Raw genomic sequence first — 14,925 nt, forward strand, 5'->3', positions numbered from 1 at the left:
ATTTGAGAGAAATATTCCTACTCAGAGTAATTTTTTTCAACATAATACACATACACTATGATTTCTCTTCATTTATTAATTACACCAAGTAAAAATGTGAGACACCTCTGTTTCTTATAATCTAACTTTCTTTTAAAGAGGAAATGTCCTTCTTCAGTTGTAAATCCAAATTTACAATAGAAACTGTGTCCTCCAACTGCCAATATGACATCCAGGGCAAACTTTTTATAAAAGAGACACAAACTCCTGGGTTTGTCATCAGTCAGCAGGTATGTATTTGGGTATCCCACATAGTATTTTGTAAAAACTTGAGTCAACCTTTTAAAATCAGGCATGTTCGCATGAAAATCCAGATTTCCAGTTTTCTTGAAAAATGGTTAAAGCCAAGCCAGGTCCTGCTGACTTTATACTTGACAACAAGCAGGTGCAGCTGATTCCTTTGGACAGGACATGTGCGTTCCAGTTCATTGCAGATCCCGTCACACACACTCACACCCCAGCTCTTACCTGCTTGTCCCTGGTAGGTCTTCAGACACAAGTTTGCAGGCGTCTGCACTTCTGATTTCGCAGAGCCATTTGGGCTTATAAACTTGTAGTGTAATTTTTTTAAAGAATTTAAATTCTTCTAGATAAGTGTTAAAAGGGTGTGATGAAAGCTGCCTTATGACTGTTCTCTACTTTTTCAAGGTATCTCTCCTTTCATCTTCAATTCCCAAGCAGACCAGGGCTGAAGTCCTAGGAACCTGAGGTCCAGAGACCCTGGGTTCCAGAGACACAGATGTGGCAAGGCAAGTCACAGGATGCCCTGATAGGAACTGTGAGAGAATAGAGAGGGAAAGACCATTAAGGAAAAGGGGAGCCAGGAATGAAGGGGAGAGAGGTTGAGGAAAGGGAAACGGGAGACTTACGTTTGCCTCTTAAACCGGAAGGTAAAGCCCACAATGAGTACAAGGAGGAACAGCAAGCATGCCAGGACTGCCAAGGCGACCAAGCCCACGGAGGTGTGGCTCCCACCTGCTTTGGAGGAACATAGGCTGTCTCTTAGCACAGGACCCCTCCCTAGAGATATAGAGTATCCAGTCCCCTGGTCTAGGCATGTGTGAGGGTACCAGGTGCTTCTTATTTCCTCCTCCACTTAAAACACCGATTTCTATTTCTCATAAGTTTAGATTCCCCATCTTGTTTTCAGTGCCTGGGCATCCCAAATTCAGCCCACTTTGGCATATGCTAGTGTAGCATGGAGGGAAAGGGCAACAGCTGGGTAGCAAGGCAGACCTGAATCTAAATTCAGCCCATCCACTTTCTATGTGGCTCCAGGCAGTTAACCTACCTCAGCCTCCATTTCCTCATCTATAAAATGAGAAGAGCAGTACTTGCTTCAAAGAAAACTGTGAATGATGAGATAAGATACTACAGGCAGATTCATCGGCCCCTACACAGGGATCACTCAACCAACCAAGCTATCTTTGCTAACCTGCCTTCCCAAATGCCTGGCTCCCTCTCTGCCGAGGAATGAATCCTCCTGGAATTGTTTATTCGCTGCCTACTTCTGGATCCTTGAATTTTGTAGTCCTGTTTCTTCTTGTATACAGAACACTTTATCTCAATCCTTTTTAACTTTCAGGTCTTTATTTCCCTCCTTCCTGTATCTGGAACCCCTCTCTCTATCCCTCTTATTGGGGGCCTCATCTCCTAAACTCTTCTAACCTGGGTGTATCAAGCCACATCCTTCCCCAGTGCCTCCCTCTATGCCTGAGGACCACCTCCTGCCATTTCCAGTGGGGCCCAGCTCTTTCTCACCCCAGTAGAGGACGATGTCCTGGCCCTCTAGACTGCTGTGCTTCACCCGACAGGACAGGCCAGCTGCCTCCCCAGCGGCCACCTCCAGGGTTGCTCGGAGATACCATGTCTCGTCAGCATTGGGCAGGATGTCCCCTCTCTGAGTGCTCTGCTGCTCCTGTTCACCCCGCATCCACATCACCCACACGGGCTTTGGGTAGAATCCTGAGACATGGCACACCAGCAGCAGACGGCCAGGACCAGGACTGGGGCCACGGGACAGCCAGGCCTTGGGCTTCACTGTATCCAAAAAGGGAATGGGGGGATCTTAAAGTGAAAACTGCATTAGAGGCTCCAGGCCTCATACCAGGCTCATGCCCCCGACATGTTCACTTCTGGAAATGAAGTCTCTCACAACTTTCAATCCATTTGTCCCATCTTCTTCAGGGTGCCTGTCCTGATACTTTTTCTCCTCTGGTCCCAGCCTCCTATAAATGCCCCTTGTCTGTTTTCCTATAACACCCTTTGTTTGGAAGTAACATTTGTAGCCTATTTCAAACATTGCATTAATTAACATCCCCCCACCAAGTAGGGATCCTACCTGCCTGACACCTTTCACCCCCAGTTGTTCCTTAACTGAATTCATGGAACCCAAGAGGTGCTCAGTTAATGTCTGTGAAATGAATAAATACCCTCACCCCTTATCCAGCCCCTCTTGGGCCTTCCTCTTCTTTGAATGCTCAAAGGAATGAGAACCCTGGAATGGAAAAGCCCGTTTGGAGCCCTGAAGTGGAGTGCAGGGAGTAAGGAAGACAGGCTGACCTTGCTTCTCCAGTTCCCACTTCCCTGATTCAAAGAGGCCAGTGACAAATTGGGGGCAGGTGTCATTAAGGAGCCACTGCAGTGTTTCCCTCGTCCACTTGTCCTGATTGAGCACTTGGATGGCCAAGTTTACCCAAAGTGGGGCCTCTTGGGCTGGCTCCCAAGAAGTTCCTTGGAAACTCAGGATATCTCTTCCTTGAAACGCTACATGGAAGAAGTTATGTGAGGCGTTTCCAGAGTGCACCTCACAGCCAGCGGACACCTGGAGCTCCATGGGATCTGTGGAGAGTAAGGGAAAGAGATCAAAGAAGGGTTTGAAAGACTGGGAGAGACGAAAGAGAAGAAATTGAAGTGCAGATTATAATGGGGACCCAGACTTCAGGGAAAGGAGAGTAGTGACCCGGAGTAGGCAGGAACGAGGGACACTTTGAAGAGTCAAAGACTGGGACATCTCCAGGTAGAAGGGAAATCAGAAGAGGGTGGACAGAGCAGAGAATCTCATCAGGTGGTGCCACAGTCTCCCAATTGAGCTTCTGTGACCATTCTCTCCCCTTGGGTACCGGGCCAGGATCCTATCCCTCAGCTCACAGGCTAAGCGCAGCATTTTGGCGAATTCCTTCACGTCCCTGGTGAAGCTGCTTCGATAAACCCGAAATATACGCTGCAGCGTCTCCCACTGCTGGTCGCTGAACGTGCCCTGGGACCAAGGCTTCAGAGAGCGGATGGTGTCGGAGTCGTTGCTCCAGCTGTGCGTCTGCAGCTCCCCCAGCCACGCCAAACCATCGGTGCGCGTCCAGTTGCTACTGGCGAAGGACGAGATCTGGAGGCAGCGGAGGGGGAAAAGCCTTTGCGGGGCTGGGAGAGAATGAACATTGGAGGCGCGTTGCAAGTGGCCGGGAGAGCAGCCAGCATAAAGAGAAAGAAGAAGGAAAGAAACAAGAGGAGATGAGCTTCAGGAGAGGGCTGATGCCAGCGAACTCTGTGCCGCGCTGCCTCTCCCTGGAGCCAAGGAGTAGCGAGTTTTCTATCTGGATTGCGCCAGTGCGTCCCGGGTCTCACCCGTCCCCACCAGGTGGTGCCCTCAGTCCCTACCAGCTCCCTCTCTCCTCCCTCCCGCGAGCGCACCCAGTCGCCCTCGTTCCACCCACCTTCAGCGCTTCCCCAAGCCTGGAGGAGCGCCCAGAGCAGCAGAAACAGCAGGCACCCCATATTGCCGGGCGTGGGGACCTCGCGGAGTATCGCCGGACGTGGGGACCTCGCGGAGTTCCGCCGCGCCCCGCCCTCTGACCTGCGTACTCTTCTCGCCTCCCGCTCTGCTCACGTCCCTTTCCGCTGGGTGCCAGCCAATTCCCAAGCCCGGACCCCGGCAGCCCTCCTCCCTCGGCTTGTCAGCGGTTTGCTGCTTCTGCTGAAGGGTGTCCTCGCCCTTAGCTGTGCGAGCTGCAAAGAGGTCGGGGTCCCAAGAGTCCTGGCGCCGCCGCTCACTTCAGTAGGTTTCACAACTGGCGTGTCTCAATCTCCTGTTTCAACGGAGACTTTGGGTCAACGTGTGGGACGCTTTACAACCATTATTTATGTTTTGGAATCAGGACATAAGGTTGTGTCTGTGTTACAATTCCAACCATGGTAAAAATGCAAAGGGAAAAAAGGAGCAAAGTCCTTGCTTTAGCAGTAGATGTTTCTAGGTAGAAGGACTGTGAGTGATCTTAATTTGCTTTACATCTTTCTGTTTTCCAAAATTTCTCAAGTGCAAGTATCACATTTACAATAAAGTAAAAGCATGAAAATTAATTTCCTCAGTTGCACATTGAGAGGATTGGATTAGGTTGGCTACAATTCTTTACAACTATCATATCCCAGGATTCCTCCACCTCAGTGTTCCCTAGCCTCTCTTTCCCCCTGTCATGGTTCTTGCTCTCCCCTCCCCCACCTCTGCGTTGTCTTCCCTGACTCCTTTTCGGGGTGTACCCCAGACTCTCTTCTTCCTCCTCTCCTTCCTGACTTCTGTTGGCTTACCTTCTCCTCTGGCTCCTCACTCATTCACTCTCCAAATATGCGCCTCTGTTTTAAAGAATAAGTGTGAGAGGACAGTGTGTACCTGGACAGCCAACTCCCCACTTCTCACACTGAAAATAAGAAAAGTGACCAAAATCGTGGTTCCAAGGCTTAGCTCACCTTGAGGAAAAGACTCCTCTTTGGCAACTCAGAACCTGGGCTGCAGCCTGACACTTCCCTCTCCCTCACTCTTTTTAATCCAATCTATCGCTTGGATAATCTATCTATTTCACTTCTTTTTAAATACCTCTTGAATAAGTTCCTTTTTCTACATTTCCACTGTCACCATCACCCTAACCTTTTGCCTGATATCCTAAAGTAGCATTCTTGGGGTAGAAAACAAAATCATTAGCACAGCCTGCAAGATTATGAGCCCTCTAGCCCTGGTGTCTACCTTTTGACATCACCTCACCCCCTCCCAATGCCTAGTTAAATGATCACTCCAGCATCATTTGCTCTGTACTTTAGCCTGGCTGTTAACTTTCAGTTCCTCCACTCTGCAAAACCTCTTCCTGCCTAAACTCTCCGCACAAAGTTCCCTTTGCATGAAAGCTCTTGACCTTCTCCTCACCTCACCCTCTCCCAATGCCTAGTTATTTCCACTAAGATATCAGTTCCTAGGTCACTTTCTCAGGGAAGTCTTTCCAGATCTGCCAGACTGCGTGACCCTAGGCAGGAGAAGTAGGGCAGTCCCCACCTCCACTGCTTGTACACTAACTGGCTTTGAGAACCTATCCTCTCAGCACGTAGCAGAGCTTATAATTATAGAAATGGCGATATGTCTGTCTCCCTCTGTGTCCTCTTCTAAATCAGCTGGAGAGGTGCCGGAATGCAAGGATCATGTCTCCATAATCTGGTTCCTCCCATTCTGCTAATGTTGATGTTTCCCTTCTCCCATATCCTGTTGCAGCAAGAGTCCTAGAGAAAATAGGCTACTGTACCACACTCTAGGCTGGGATCTTGTGGACAGCCCTAACCCAGCCTATCTAATTATGTGTAATTTGCCCAGAAAAGCTTAAAATAACATAGCAACGTGTTCTTGTAACAAATAAGGTGTTAAATGATTAAATTTGGATACAAAATTGCCTAAATAATGGATAGGAGGGAAGCTATGAGGATGGAAGTAAAAAGAATAATTATAAGAATCAGGGGCAATATTTTAACTTTACATTCTTCAAATTTCAAGCTCCCTTTAAAACTTGAACAGTTCTGTTTAGTTCATGTGGAACTTAAAATTTTTAAGTGCTAACATTCTTGCACACTTAAAGACAGGAAGCGGGTTTGTGTGTGTATGGTTTTTTGTTTTTGTTTGTTTATCAACAGAAGCCAGGCAGTATTACCTTCAGAAGTTAGGGCTATCTGGAGTTATACCAATATTTTTTCCCAAAGGTCAGTTGCGTTAGACACTTTTTGGCTACTGAAACTTTCACTGCTTTTTTTCTGGGAAAGAAACCATTGAATTATGAAATGTTTTGCAATATGTTACCTAAACAAAATCTTTTATAACAAGACTGACTCAGAATACCCTAGCACGAAGAGATGGTGATTTACTCAAAGCCTCAAAATAAGCCCATGGTGGGTACTACATGATCTCACTTATATGTGGACTCCAAAATAGTAAAATTTATGGAAACAGAGTTAGGGTAGTGGTTTCCAGGAGCTAGAGGGAAGGGGCAAATGGCTTAATTTTGGTCGAAGGATTTCAGCCTCTGAATTTTGAGAGGCTAATCAATACCTTGGATTCTGTCACGATCATAAGGGACTTAACTTGGTTTCAGTTCAGAATTCACAATTCACAGGGTCACATTAGTTGGAATCTTATGTGCTTTCTTCATGTTTTTGTTATCTTAACCATTAGGAGACCATTTAATATACAAAGGATAGCTGCATATGAGAATTTAAGACTCTTGAGAGGATACATCAGGGAAACTTTCATAATAGCTATCAGCAGGATAATACCAACTAATTAAAGAACTCTTCTTAATAGGACTTTCCACAAGCCAAACTGATCAAAATCAAACAATTCAAAGTTCAGTCAATAAAGAAATTTCAACGGTATTCAAGTGCAATTGGTCATAGTCTTTGTTCAGAGCATAATGGTGATTAAGGACCATAGTTTGCTGTAAAATGGCCTGAATTAAAGAGGTATTCATTTTTGTAAGTAGCCTGATAATACAAAGCATAGTAACCTGGAGATCTACTAAAAGAAACATAAGGATTAGAAAACCTTGTAATAGCTTTCTTACCTCTCGGACGTCCAGTCCCAGGAGCAAAACTCCAGCGACTTTGGGCCCCGCCCCCATGAGAATGGAGGGCGGCCGGTTCTGAAGGGAATGAGACCAATGAGACGAGCCCAGGACGAGGCGCGAGGCCGGAGGGTGGGGCTGGTGGCAGCCGCAGCAGTCCGAGACCTGGCTCCGCGCAGTATGTGGCAGTACGTCAGCATCGGGATGGCTCTAGCAGTGGCGGCGGCTGCAGAAGTCCAAGCAACCGGGGCCGCAGAGGAGGCTGGAGCTGGAGCCGCGGCGGCGGCGGCACCGCGGAGAGTTTAAGATGGCGGCGGCGGGGCAGCGGGCCTGCGGGAGGAGCAGCGCTATGGGCTGCCGTGCGGCCGGCTGGGGCAGGATGACATCTCTGTACTGCATGTGAAGCTCACCGAGACGGCGATCCGGGCGATCGAGACTTACCAGAGCCACAAGAATTTAATTCCTTTTCGACCTTCAATTCAGTTCCAAGGACTGCACGGGCTTGTCAAAATTCCCAAAAAATGATCTCAATGAAGTTCATAACTTTAACTTTTATTCGTCAAATGTGGGCAAAGACAACCCTCAGGGCAGCTTTGAATGCATCCAGCAAACATTCTCCAACTCTGGAGCCTCCCAGCTCAACTGCCTGGGATTTATACAAGATAAAATTACAGTGTGTGCAACAAACGACTCGGATCAGATGACACGAGAAAGAATGACCCAGGCAGAGGAGGAATCCCGCAACCGAAGCGCAAAAGTTATCAAATTCGGTGTACCATATGTAGGGAAAAGAGTGCCAATTCGGAAAGCACCTCAAGCTGTTTCAGATACAGTTCCTGAGAGGAAACTGTCAACCCCATGAACCCTGCAAATACAATTCGAGAGACACACAGCAGCAGCAGCGTCTCTCAGAGGCCACACAAGGACAGGGTGATTCACTTACTGGCCCTGAAGGCCTACAAGAAACCGGAGCCACTTGCTAGACTCCAGGAAGATGGTGTCAATCAAAAAGACAACAACTCCCTGGGAGCAATTCTGCAACAGGTAGCCAATCTGAATCCTAAAGACCTCTCATATACCTTAAAGGATTATGTTTTTAAAGAGCTTCAAAGAGACTGGCCTGGATACAGTGAAATAGACGGTCATTGGAGTCAGGGCTCTCTAGAAAACTAAATCCATTTCAGAATGCTGCAGGCACCAGCCGTTCAGAATCTCCTGTATGTTCTAGTAGAGACGCTGTATCTTCTCCTCAGAAACGGCTTTTGGATTCAGAGTTTATTGATCCTTTAATGAATAGAAAAGCCCGAATATCTCACCTGATGAACAGAGTACCACCAACACTAAATGATCATTTGAATCCCACCAGTGAAAAATCTGCTGCAGGCCTCCTGCTGCCCACTGCGGCTGCTGCCATCCCCACCCCTCCACCGCTGCCTTCAACCCATCTGCCCATCTCACATCCTCCCCAGATTGTAAATTCTAACTCCAATTCCCCTAGCACTCCAGAAGGCCGGGGGACCCAAGACCTACCTGTTGACAGTTTGAGCCAAAACGATAGTATCTATGAGGACCAGCAAGACAAATATACCTCTAGGACTTCTCTGGAAACCTTACCTCCTGGTTCAGTTCTACTAAAGTGTCCAAAGCCTGTGGAAGAATACCATTCAATGTCTCACAAAAAGTTCAAAAAGAATTCTAAAAAACATAAGGAAAAGGACCAAATAAAAAAGCACGACATTGAGACTATTGAGGAAAAGGAGGAAGATCTTAAGAGAAAAGAGGAAATTGCCAAACTAAATAACTCCAGTCCAAATTCCAGTGGAGGAGTTAAAGAGGATTGCACTGCCTCCGTGGAACCTTCAGCAGTTGAACTCCCAGATTATTTGATAAAATGTATCGCTGTCATCTCCTATGAGCAACACCAGAATTATAAGGATAACTTCAATGCAGGTATGATGAGTACAGAGCTTTGCATGCCAGGATGGAGACTGTAGCTAGAAGATTTATCAAACTAGATGCACAAAGAAAGCACCTTTCTCCAGGCTCAAAAGAGTATCAGAATGTTCATGAAGAAGTCTTACAAGAATATCAGAAGATAAAGCAGCCTGGTCCCAATTACCATGAAGAAAAATACAGATGTGAATATCTTCATAACAAGCTGGCTCACATCAAAAAGCTAATAGGTGAATTTGACCAACAGTAAGCAGAGAGTAATGGCCCTAGAACTCTGCTTGGACCAGAAGATGTGAATAAACTTAAGCTTATTTTTTATTTAAAATTCCAAAAGGAGTTTTTGCCTTAAGATCTAAAAAGGTGAAACTCTGGCTTGTTGAAAGTTCAGTATTAGTAAACTTGAGTTACTTTTTTCTTTTCCATTTTATTTGCTTCCCCCTCATTCGAAAGCTGCCTCTTTCTGGTCCTCCCACCACCTCCACTCCAAAGACTTGTGCTTATTAATAGACAATTTTTTTTAGGTTTTGGGAGGATCCATTGTCCACATTTCCCAAGTCAGTTTTTTTTTCCCCTCAAAAAACTTGTGTTTGTTTGATTAGAAAATGATTTTTTCTAGATATTGGGATCCAGTGGGTCCCAAAACGTTAAAAGTTGTGTGTGTTTAAAAAACAACAGTAGGCCGGGCGCGGTGGCTCAAGCCTGTAATCCCAGCACTTTGGGAGGCTGAGACGGGCGGATCACGAGGTCAGGAGATCGAGACCATCCTGGCTAACATGGTGAAACCCCGTCTCTACTAAAAAATACAAAAAACTAGCCGGGCGAGGTGGCGGGCGCTTGTAGTCCCAGCTACTCGGGAGGCTGAGGCAGGAGAATGGCAGGAACCCGGGAGGCGGAGCTTGCAGTGAGCTGAGATCCGGCCACTGCACTCCAGCCGGGGTGACAGAGTGAGACTCCGTCTCAAAAAATAAATAAAAAAAATAAAATAAAAATAAAAAACAACAGTAATGTGCAAAAAGGTGAAATGCTTTTGAAGAAACGTAAGCCTATTTTCTGACCTTTCTTAATGCAAACTCTTTGCCTTAAATGGTAGAATATTTAAAATTTGCACAAAATTTAAAATATTCTTGGAGGGTTAAAAAATAGAAAGGCTTATGTGTATAGATTCACATACACATATGTATATACAGGCTGACTTGATCTAGAACATTAAATCCGCCCTGCAAGTTAACCCACCATTGCAATGGCTGCCTTAAGGTGTTTGCTAGTCCTGTACGTAGTATGGTTAATCATTAGCTACACTGCTTGCCACTTGATTAGAGCAATGGGAAGCATATTGTGGCTTACCAGCATCTGGAAGTGTGTGCTTGATCTGTATGTATGCAGAGGTGGTGTGGATGTGAGCGTACATGAAGGAAAAAAAGCTGCTACTCCTAGTAGGCCAAACACTCAGGTTAAACAACTGACGAGTGTTACTGTAGGGTGTTTTTGTTTTGTTTTGTTTTTTCTATCAAATTGCAACTTTTGTTGTGGAAGACAAAAGCATTTCCATTTCAACAAGTTTGTCAGCTTTATTAATGTTGGGCAAAAATTGATATGACATGAAAATGAAACAGATCTATAGTTTTGGGACAAAATAGGTAACCCATTTATGTACTGCTATAAAGTATTTTTTGAAGAGAGATATGCAAAGAAGCTATTACCTACATAAGATGTACATTTAAAGATTTTTTTTTCATCCTGGTGCCAGGAATATAAAAAACAGTGGATATATTTAAACATAACATACTGTGATTCATCAAACAGCACAAACTTTCATTTCATGGAGTTTATCTGTTGACGTTGATTTAAACTGTCACTTGTTTTATCATGTGGGAACATAAGTTATGTGGTCAAAATATAAGGATTTTGAACTAATGTTGATTCAAGTGGTATTGTCTTACTGTATTGTCTTTTCAAAGTGCTGCCAGTTGAAAAGGGAAGCATTATGTTTACAAATCTGTTTTGAAATTTTTGCCAAACTTTTGATAGTGTCTTTAATAAAGGTGTTTGTCTGCAGCATCCAGAAAAATAAATAAATAACTTTGTTGTGAAAAAAAAAGAAAAAGAAAACCTTGTAATAGCCAAGTTTGCCATCCACTATGCAGGATGCCTGCAAACCAACTGTTAGCTGCTCCTGTATACACATTATGTGTCTTTCCCCTAAAAAAAAAAAAATAATAATAATTCCTTAATGTATTTGGTGGCAGCATGTAGAGGAACAGCAATATTAGCTACCTTTTTAAATAAGTGTCAGATAGCAGTAAAATCAGAGAAAAGATAAGTGCAACATTCAGTTTTGTTCAGCACCACATACAACGCCCAATAGGGGCAAAAAGGAGATCTAAGGCTATAAGATGTTTCATTAAGTGTTTCAGTTAAACAAAAATGTTTTAGAAAGTGTCTTCGACCCTGGAGGTCTCATTGGCTCCAAATTCAAGACTTTTCCTCAATTTAAACAGATTGGTTTCAAACTCCATACAACTAGTACCCCACTGCTGCCAACAGTGAGCCACCAGGAACTTTATTGGAACCTTTTCTCAATAGAAAATAACTGATCTTCATCTGTTTTGAGGTTGGTTCTAATTTCAGTTATTGACCTCTTTGGCCTGTGAGTACCCTGGGAAATTTCAGGCAGAGCTTTTTGGAAGGCAGGAGTGGGCAAGACCAAACAGAAAGATCCAAACCAACAAGAAGGCACAACAGAGTACACAAATTCTCCACAGACCCAATATGGGATCTCAGGGACTGAAAATGAGGTGAAAAATACCTACTGGTGTTTGAGCAGAGGTCAAGTTATTAATAAATTTATCTGCCCATAAGTCAGCATAGCTCCTGAACAAGGTCCAGTCGGAAACTGACCTTTTTGTGGTCCTTCCATAGCATACTATAAGGGTACATAACCACATTTAGTGGAAAGACACCTCACTACATTTAATCTAGCAACATCACATAAGCAATTACTCTTACCCACATGGGTAGTCCCCAGGTCTTGAGTTTGCAATACCTGGAGGCACAATATCCCTTCTGCAGGCATCACTTGGATAAATTTCATATACTTGGTAGTGATTAGGTTAATTATTGGAAAGGTTATGGTATTGTTTCCATTGAAGGCAGGAAGCCAAATAGCATTGATGCTAGAATATCAGGGATAGCTTTCCATTCTTCCTTTGAGATTTCAGGTGGACTGTCATTGGGAAAACAAAGAGGCATTGGCATGAATGGAATTGTTTTATCATTTGGGAACATTAGTCCACAGGCCCCAAAATTGCTCTGGTTTCTTGCTAGAACATAAGCCTTCACTAAAGCCATTCATAGATTATGGTCCCACAGATTTTCCTGTAAGAAAAGAGAAGAGATTAGAATGACAAGAAACACAGTAAAAAAGGTAAGACTTTTGTGATACCAGAGAAGTCTTGATCATCAATCTCGGGAAAGCTGTCCACATCTAGAATGCCATCTGCTTACGGCCAAATCTTCTGTAGTCAGCTTCACCTTAAGATCTCTAATAGGTGTAGTTTCAGGAGTCTTGAGGGCCCATTTTGAGTTAAGAGATGTAGATCCAAGACTTAAGTCCCTGAAGTTTGCTGCAGAAAACTTGGTATTGTCCCCTTCCACTAGAGTTCAAGAGCAGTCTTTCCCAGGTGGCACTTGCAAAAGACCCATTTTCTGAGTTTTAAATGGTGAAAGATCTGATTATCATCGTTTGATGGGCCACAACAGGCTTCTTTAAGCTGGTGAAAATATGCTTTGGGATAATGCATTAAAGCCTGGCACTACTGAGCCATGTCAGAGTTTATAAGAGGGGCCAATACCTGAGTTTCCATTATTAAAGGCATAGGTATTTCAGCAACTATTTTATAAGAGGTCAATGTATGTTTTCCAGTGGTAGTGGATCTAATTGCCATCAACTGGTAACACCTTTGAATAAAGTAATTCAATCAATTCAGTTAGCCGTACCTAATACCATCGTGTTTGAAATATCTGATTTGACTGACTTATAATTGGATCAGTAAAGTGGATTCCTCTGTTGCTGGATATTTTTCCAGGGATGCCCCATAAAGGGAACACATTTTCTAATAATTTCTTTTTTTCTTTCTTTTTCTTTGGTTTTTAGACATGGGGGTTTGGTTCTGCTGCCCAGGCTTGAGTGTAGTGGCACAATCATAGCTCACTGCTGCACTGAACTCCTGAGCTCAGGCTCCCGCAAACTCCCACCTCAGTCACCACAGTAGCTGGGACTGCAGGTCATGCTACCATGCCTGACTAATTTTTTTGTTGTTGTTCTTGTAGAGATGAGATCTCAGTATGTTGTTTTAAACCAGAATCGTTTGTTGTTCTAAAATGAGAAGAGTAAAAGTATAGGATAAAAAGTGAATGAATGAAAAAGTTGTAGAAGGTTTGTGAAAGATGAATCTTGTGAAAGGAATTTTATGTGTGATCAAGCTGGTGAAGATTAGAAGAGAATTAGTTATATTTTTGCTCAGGCTGCAAGCTGATCTTGAACTCCTGGCCTCAAGTAATCTTCCTGCTTCAGCCTCCCAAAGTGCTGGGATTATGGGTATGAGCTAACATGCCCATGCTAGCCATGAGCGAACATGCCCAGTTAAGTTATTACTTCTTAACTGTCATCATAGCATCAGCTTTTCTACATAGGAAAGCTTTTATACAATCAGAAAACATTCAAAGTATTACAAGAACATTATGACACCTCATTGAGGGTAGAAATTGAAATTCACAGTCTATCTGAGAAAGTTCAAGTGATCACATAAATGGTAAAAATACACCACCTAAAGTGTGATTGTCTTATCAGAATTATGGGTTTGACAAGCCAAACATTTAGCACTTTTAGAAGAGTCGCCCCACCAATATTTTTTCACAATTTGGATCCTTTTGTCTCTTCCATGATAAGTCGTGGAGTGCAGAGCTTTTGATAATGGAAGCTTTAAGAACTCAGGAAGAAGCAGGTAGCCATCCAGGCTCTCCATGAGTCTATGCTTACCATTGGATTTACATCCTCTTAAATGTCAATTTTGTTTCTCCAATTCAGGTGCATAGCATTGTTCGTTAAATATGTTATCATAGGTAATTTGACTTAACTCAGTCTTATGGGAGTTCATTCAAATTGCATATCTTAATAATTTCAGTACTGGCTGACTTAGTAGGAAAATCTGCCAGGTCATTTCCTTGGTATTTAATTAATTCTTGTTCTGCCTGATGTTGGGTTAGGAGTTTTGTGAACCAGTCACTTACTCCACTAAAGTTCTGGGAGTTCTTGCCTGGTCCAATGGTATCATCTTGAAATTATCAGAAACCTGTACTTGTTAGAGTATTTTCATTAATCTCCCTGAAGATGAAACACGTCAGGCTTATAGTTATTCAGGAAAGTATCAGAGTAAACAATTAACCACCTGTGAAGGACAAGACCTGAAATGGCCATGGTTAAAGATATGATGACAGTTTATTACAATAATGATTCAATTGACAAAGTGTTTTGGTTATTTCTGTTGCATAAAACATTTTAAGATAATAACTAGAATTATAACTGTTGGAGTTACACTGGGACTGTTAGATTTCTATAAACTTTATACAGTTTCTGAAACACATAATAACATATCTATGCAAATAGGGCTCAAAGAAAATTTGGCATTACTTTTATTATTTGACAATGCTGCCCATGTACTTGAATATGTCAAATAAGCCCAGTTATTTTAGTATCTCTCTTTTATCAGAAGAGGTATTCCTTTGAAAAGTTCCAAAAGTTCCTCTTGAAAATACCAAAGTTTATTTGAGGTCCAGAAAAGACTTAATTTAGAATTTGATTTTAGAAGTTTATCAAAATATCAAATAGTTAAAATATTCGATCAAAATAGGATCACAGGTCACTGTGAACAATTCATTTATTTAACCAAGGTAATATTAAAAGACTTCAAAGACAAATATAGAAAGTTACATAGTTATAGAAAACCTGAGCTCTTTTAGTAGAGAAGGCTCAGTGTTCTTAAGTAATCAAAACCTGAAAAGGACAACATAA

General features: G+C 43.3%; 1 protein-coding gene and 1 pseudogene across 2 annotated transcripts; one reads left to right on the forward strand and one right to left on the reverse strand.

Annotated features, from left to right (window-relative positions):
* Positions 1-56: 56 nt before the first annotated feature.
* On the reverse strand, positions 57-7,216 carry CD1D (CD1d molecule). Of its 2 annotated transcripts, none has more exons than XM_017868930.1 (7): positions 6,903-7,216; positions 3,750-4,121; positions 3,190-3,456; positions 2,602-2,880; positions 1,801-2,079; positions 909-1,014; positions 57-815 (listed from the first exon to the last, which is right to left on the reverse strand). In XM_017868930.1, exons 2-7 carry the CDS (start codon positions 3,808-3,810, stop codon positions 794-796), a joined length of 1,014 nt encoding a protein of 337 aa, XP_017724419.1. In that variant the 5' UTR covers positions 3,811-4,121; positions 6,903-7,216; the 3' UTR covers positions 57-793. The 2 variants fall into 2 exon arrangements, with proteins under 2 accessions (XP_017724419.1, XP_017724418.1); XM_017868929.1 differs by having other exon boundaries at positions 909-1,017.
* LOC108527579 (RNA polymerase II elongation factor ELL2 pseudogene) overlaps positions 6,999-14,925 on the forward strand; it is a 47,462-nt pseudogene continuing 39,535 nt past the window's right edge.

This window comes from Rhinopithecus bieti, unplaced genomic scaffold, assembly GCF_001698545.2.
Source record: "Rhinopithecus bieti isolate Rb0 unplaced genomic scaffold, ASM169854v2 scaffold_4830, whole genome shotgun sequence".
Classification (NCBI taxonomy): Eukaryota; Metazoa; Chordata; class Mammalia; order Primates; family Cercopithecidae; genus Rhinopithecus; species Rhinopithecus bieti.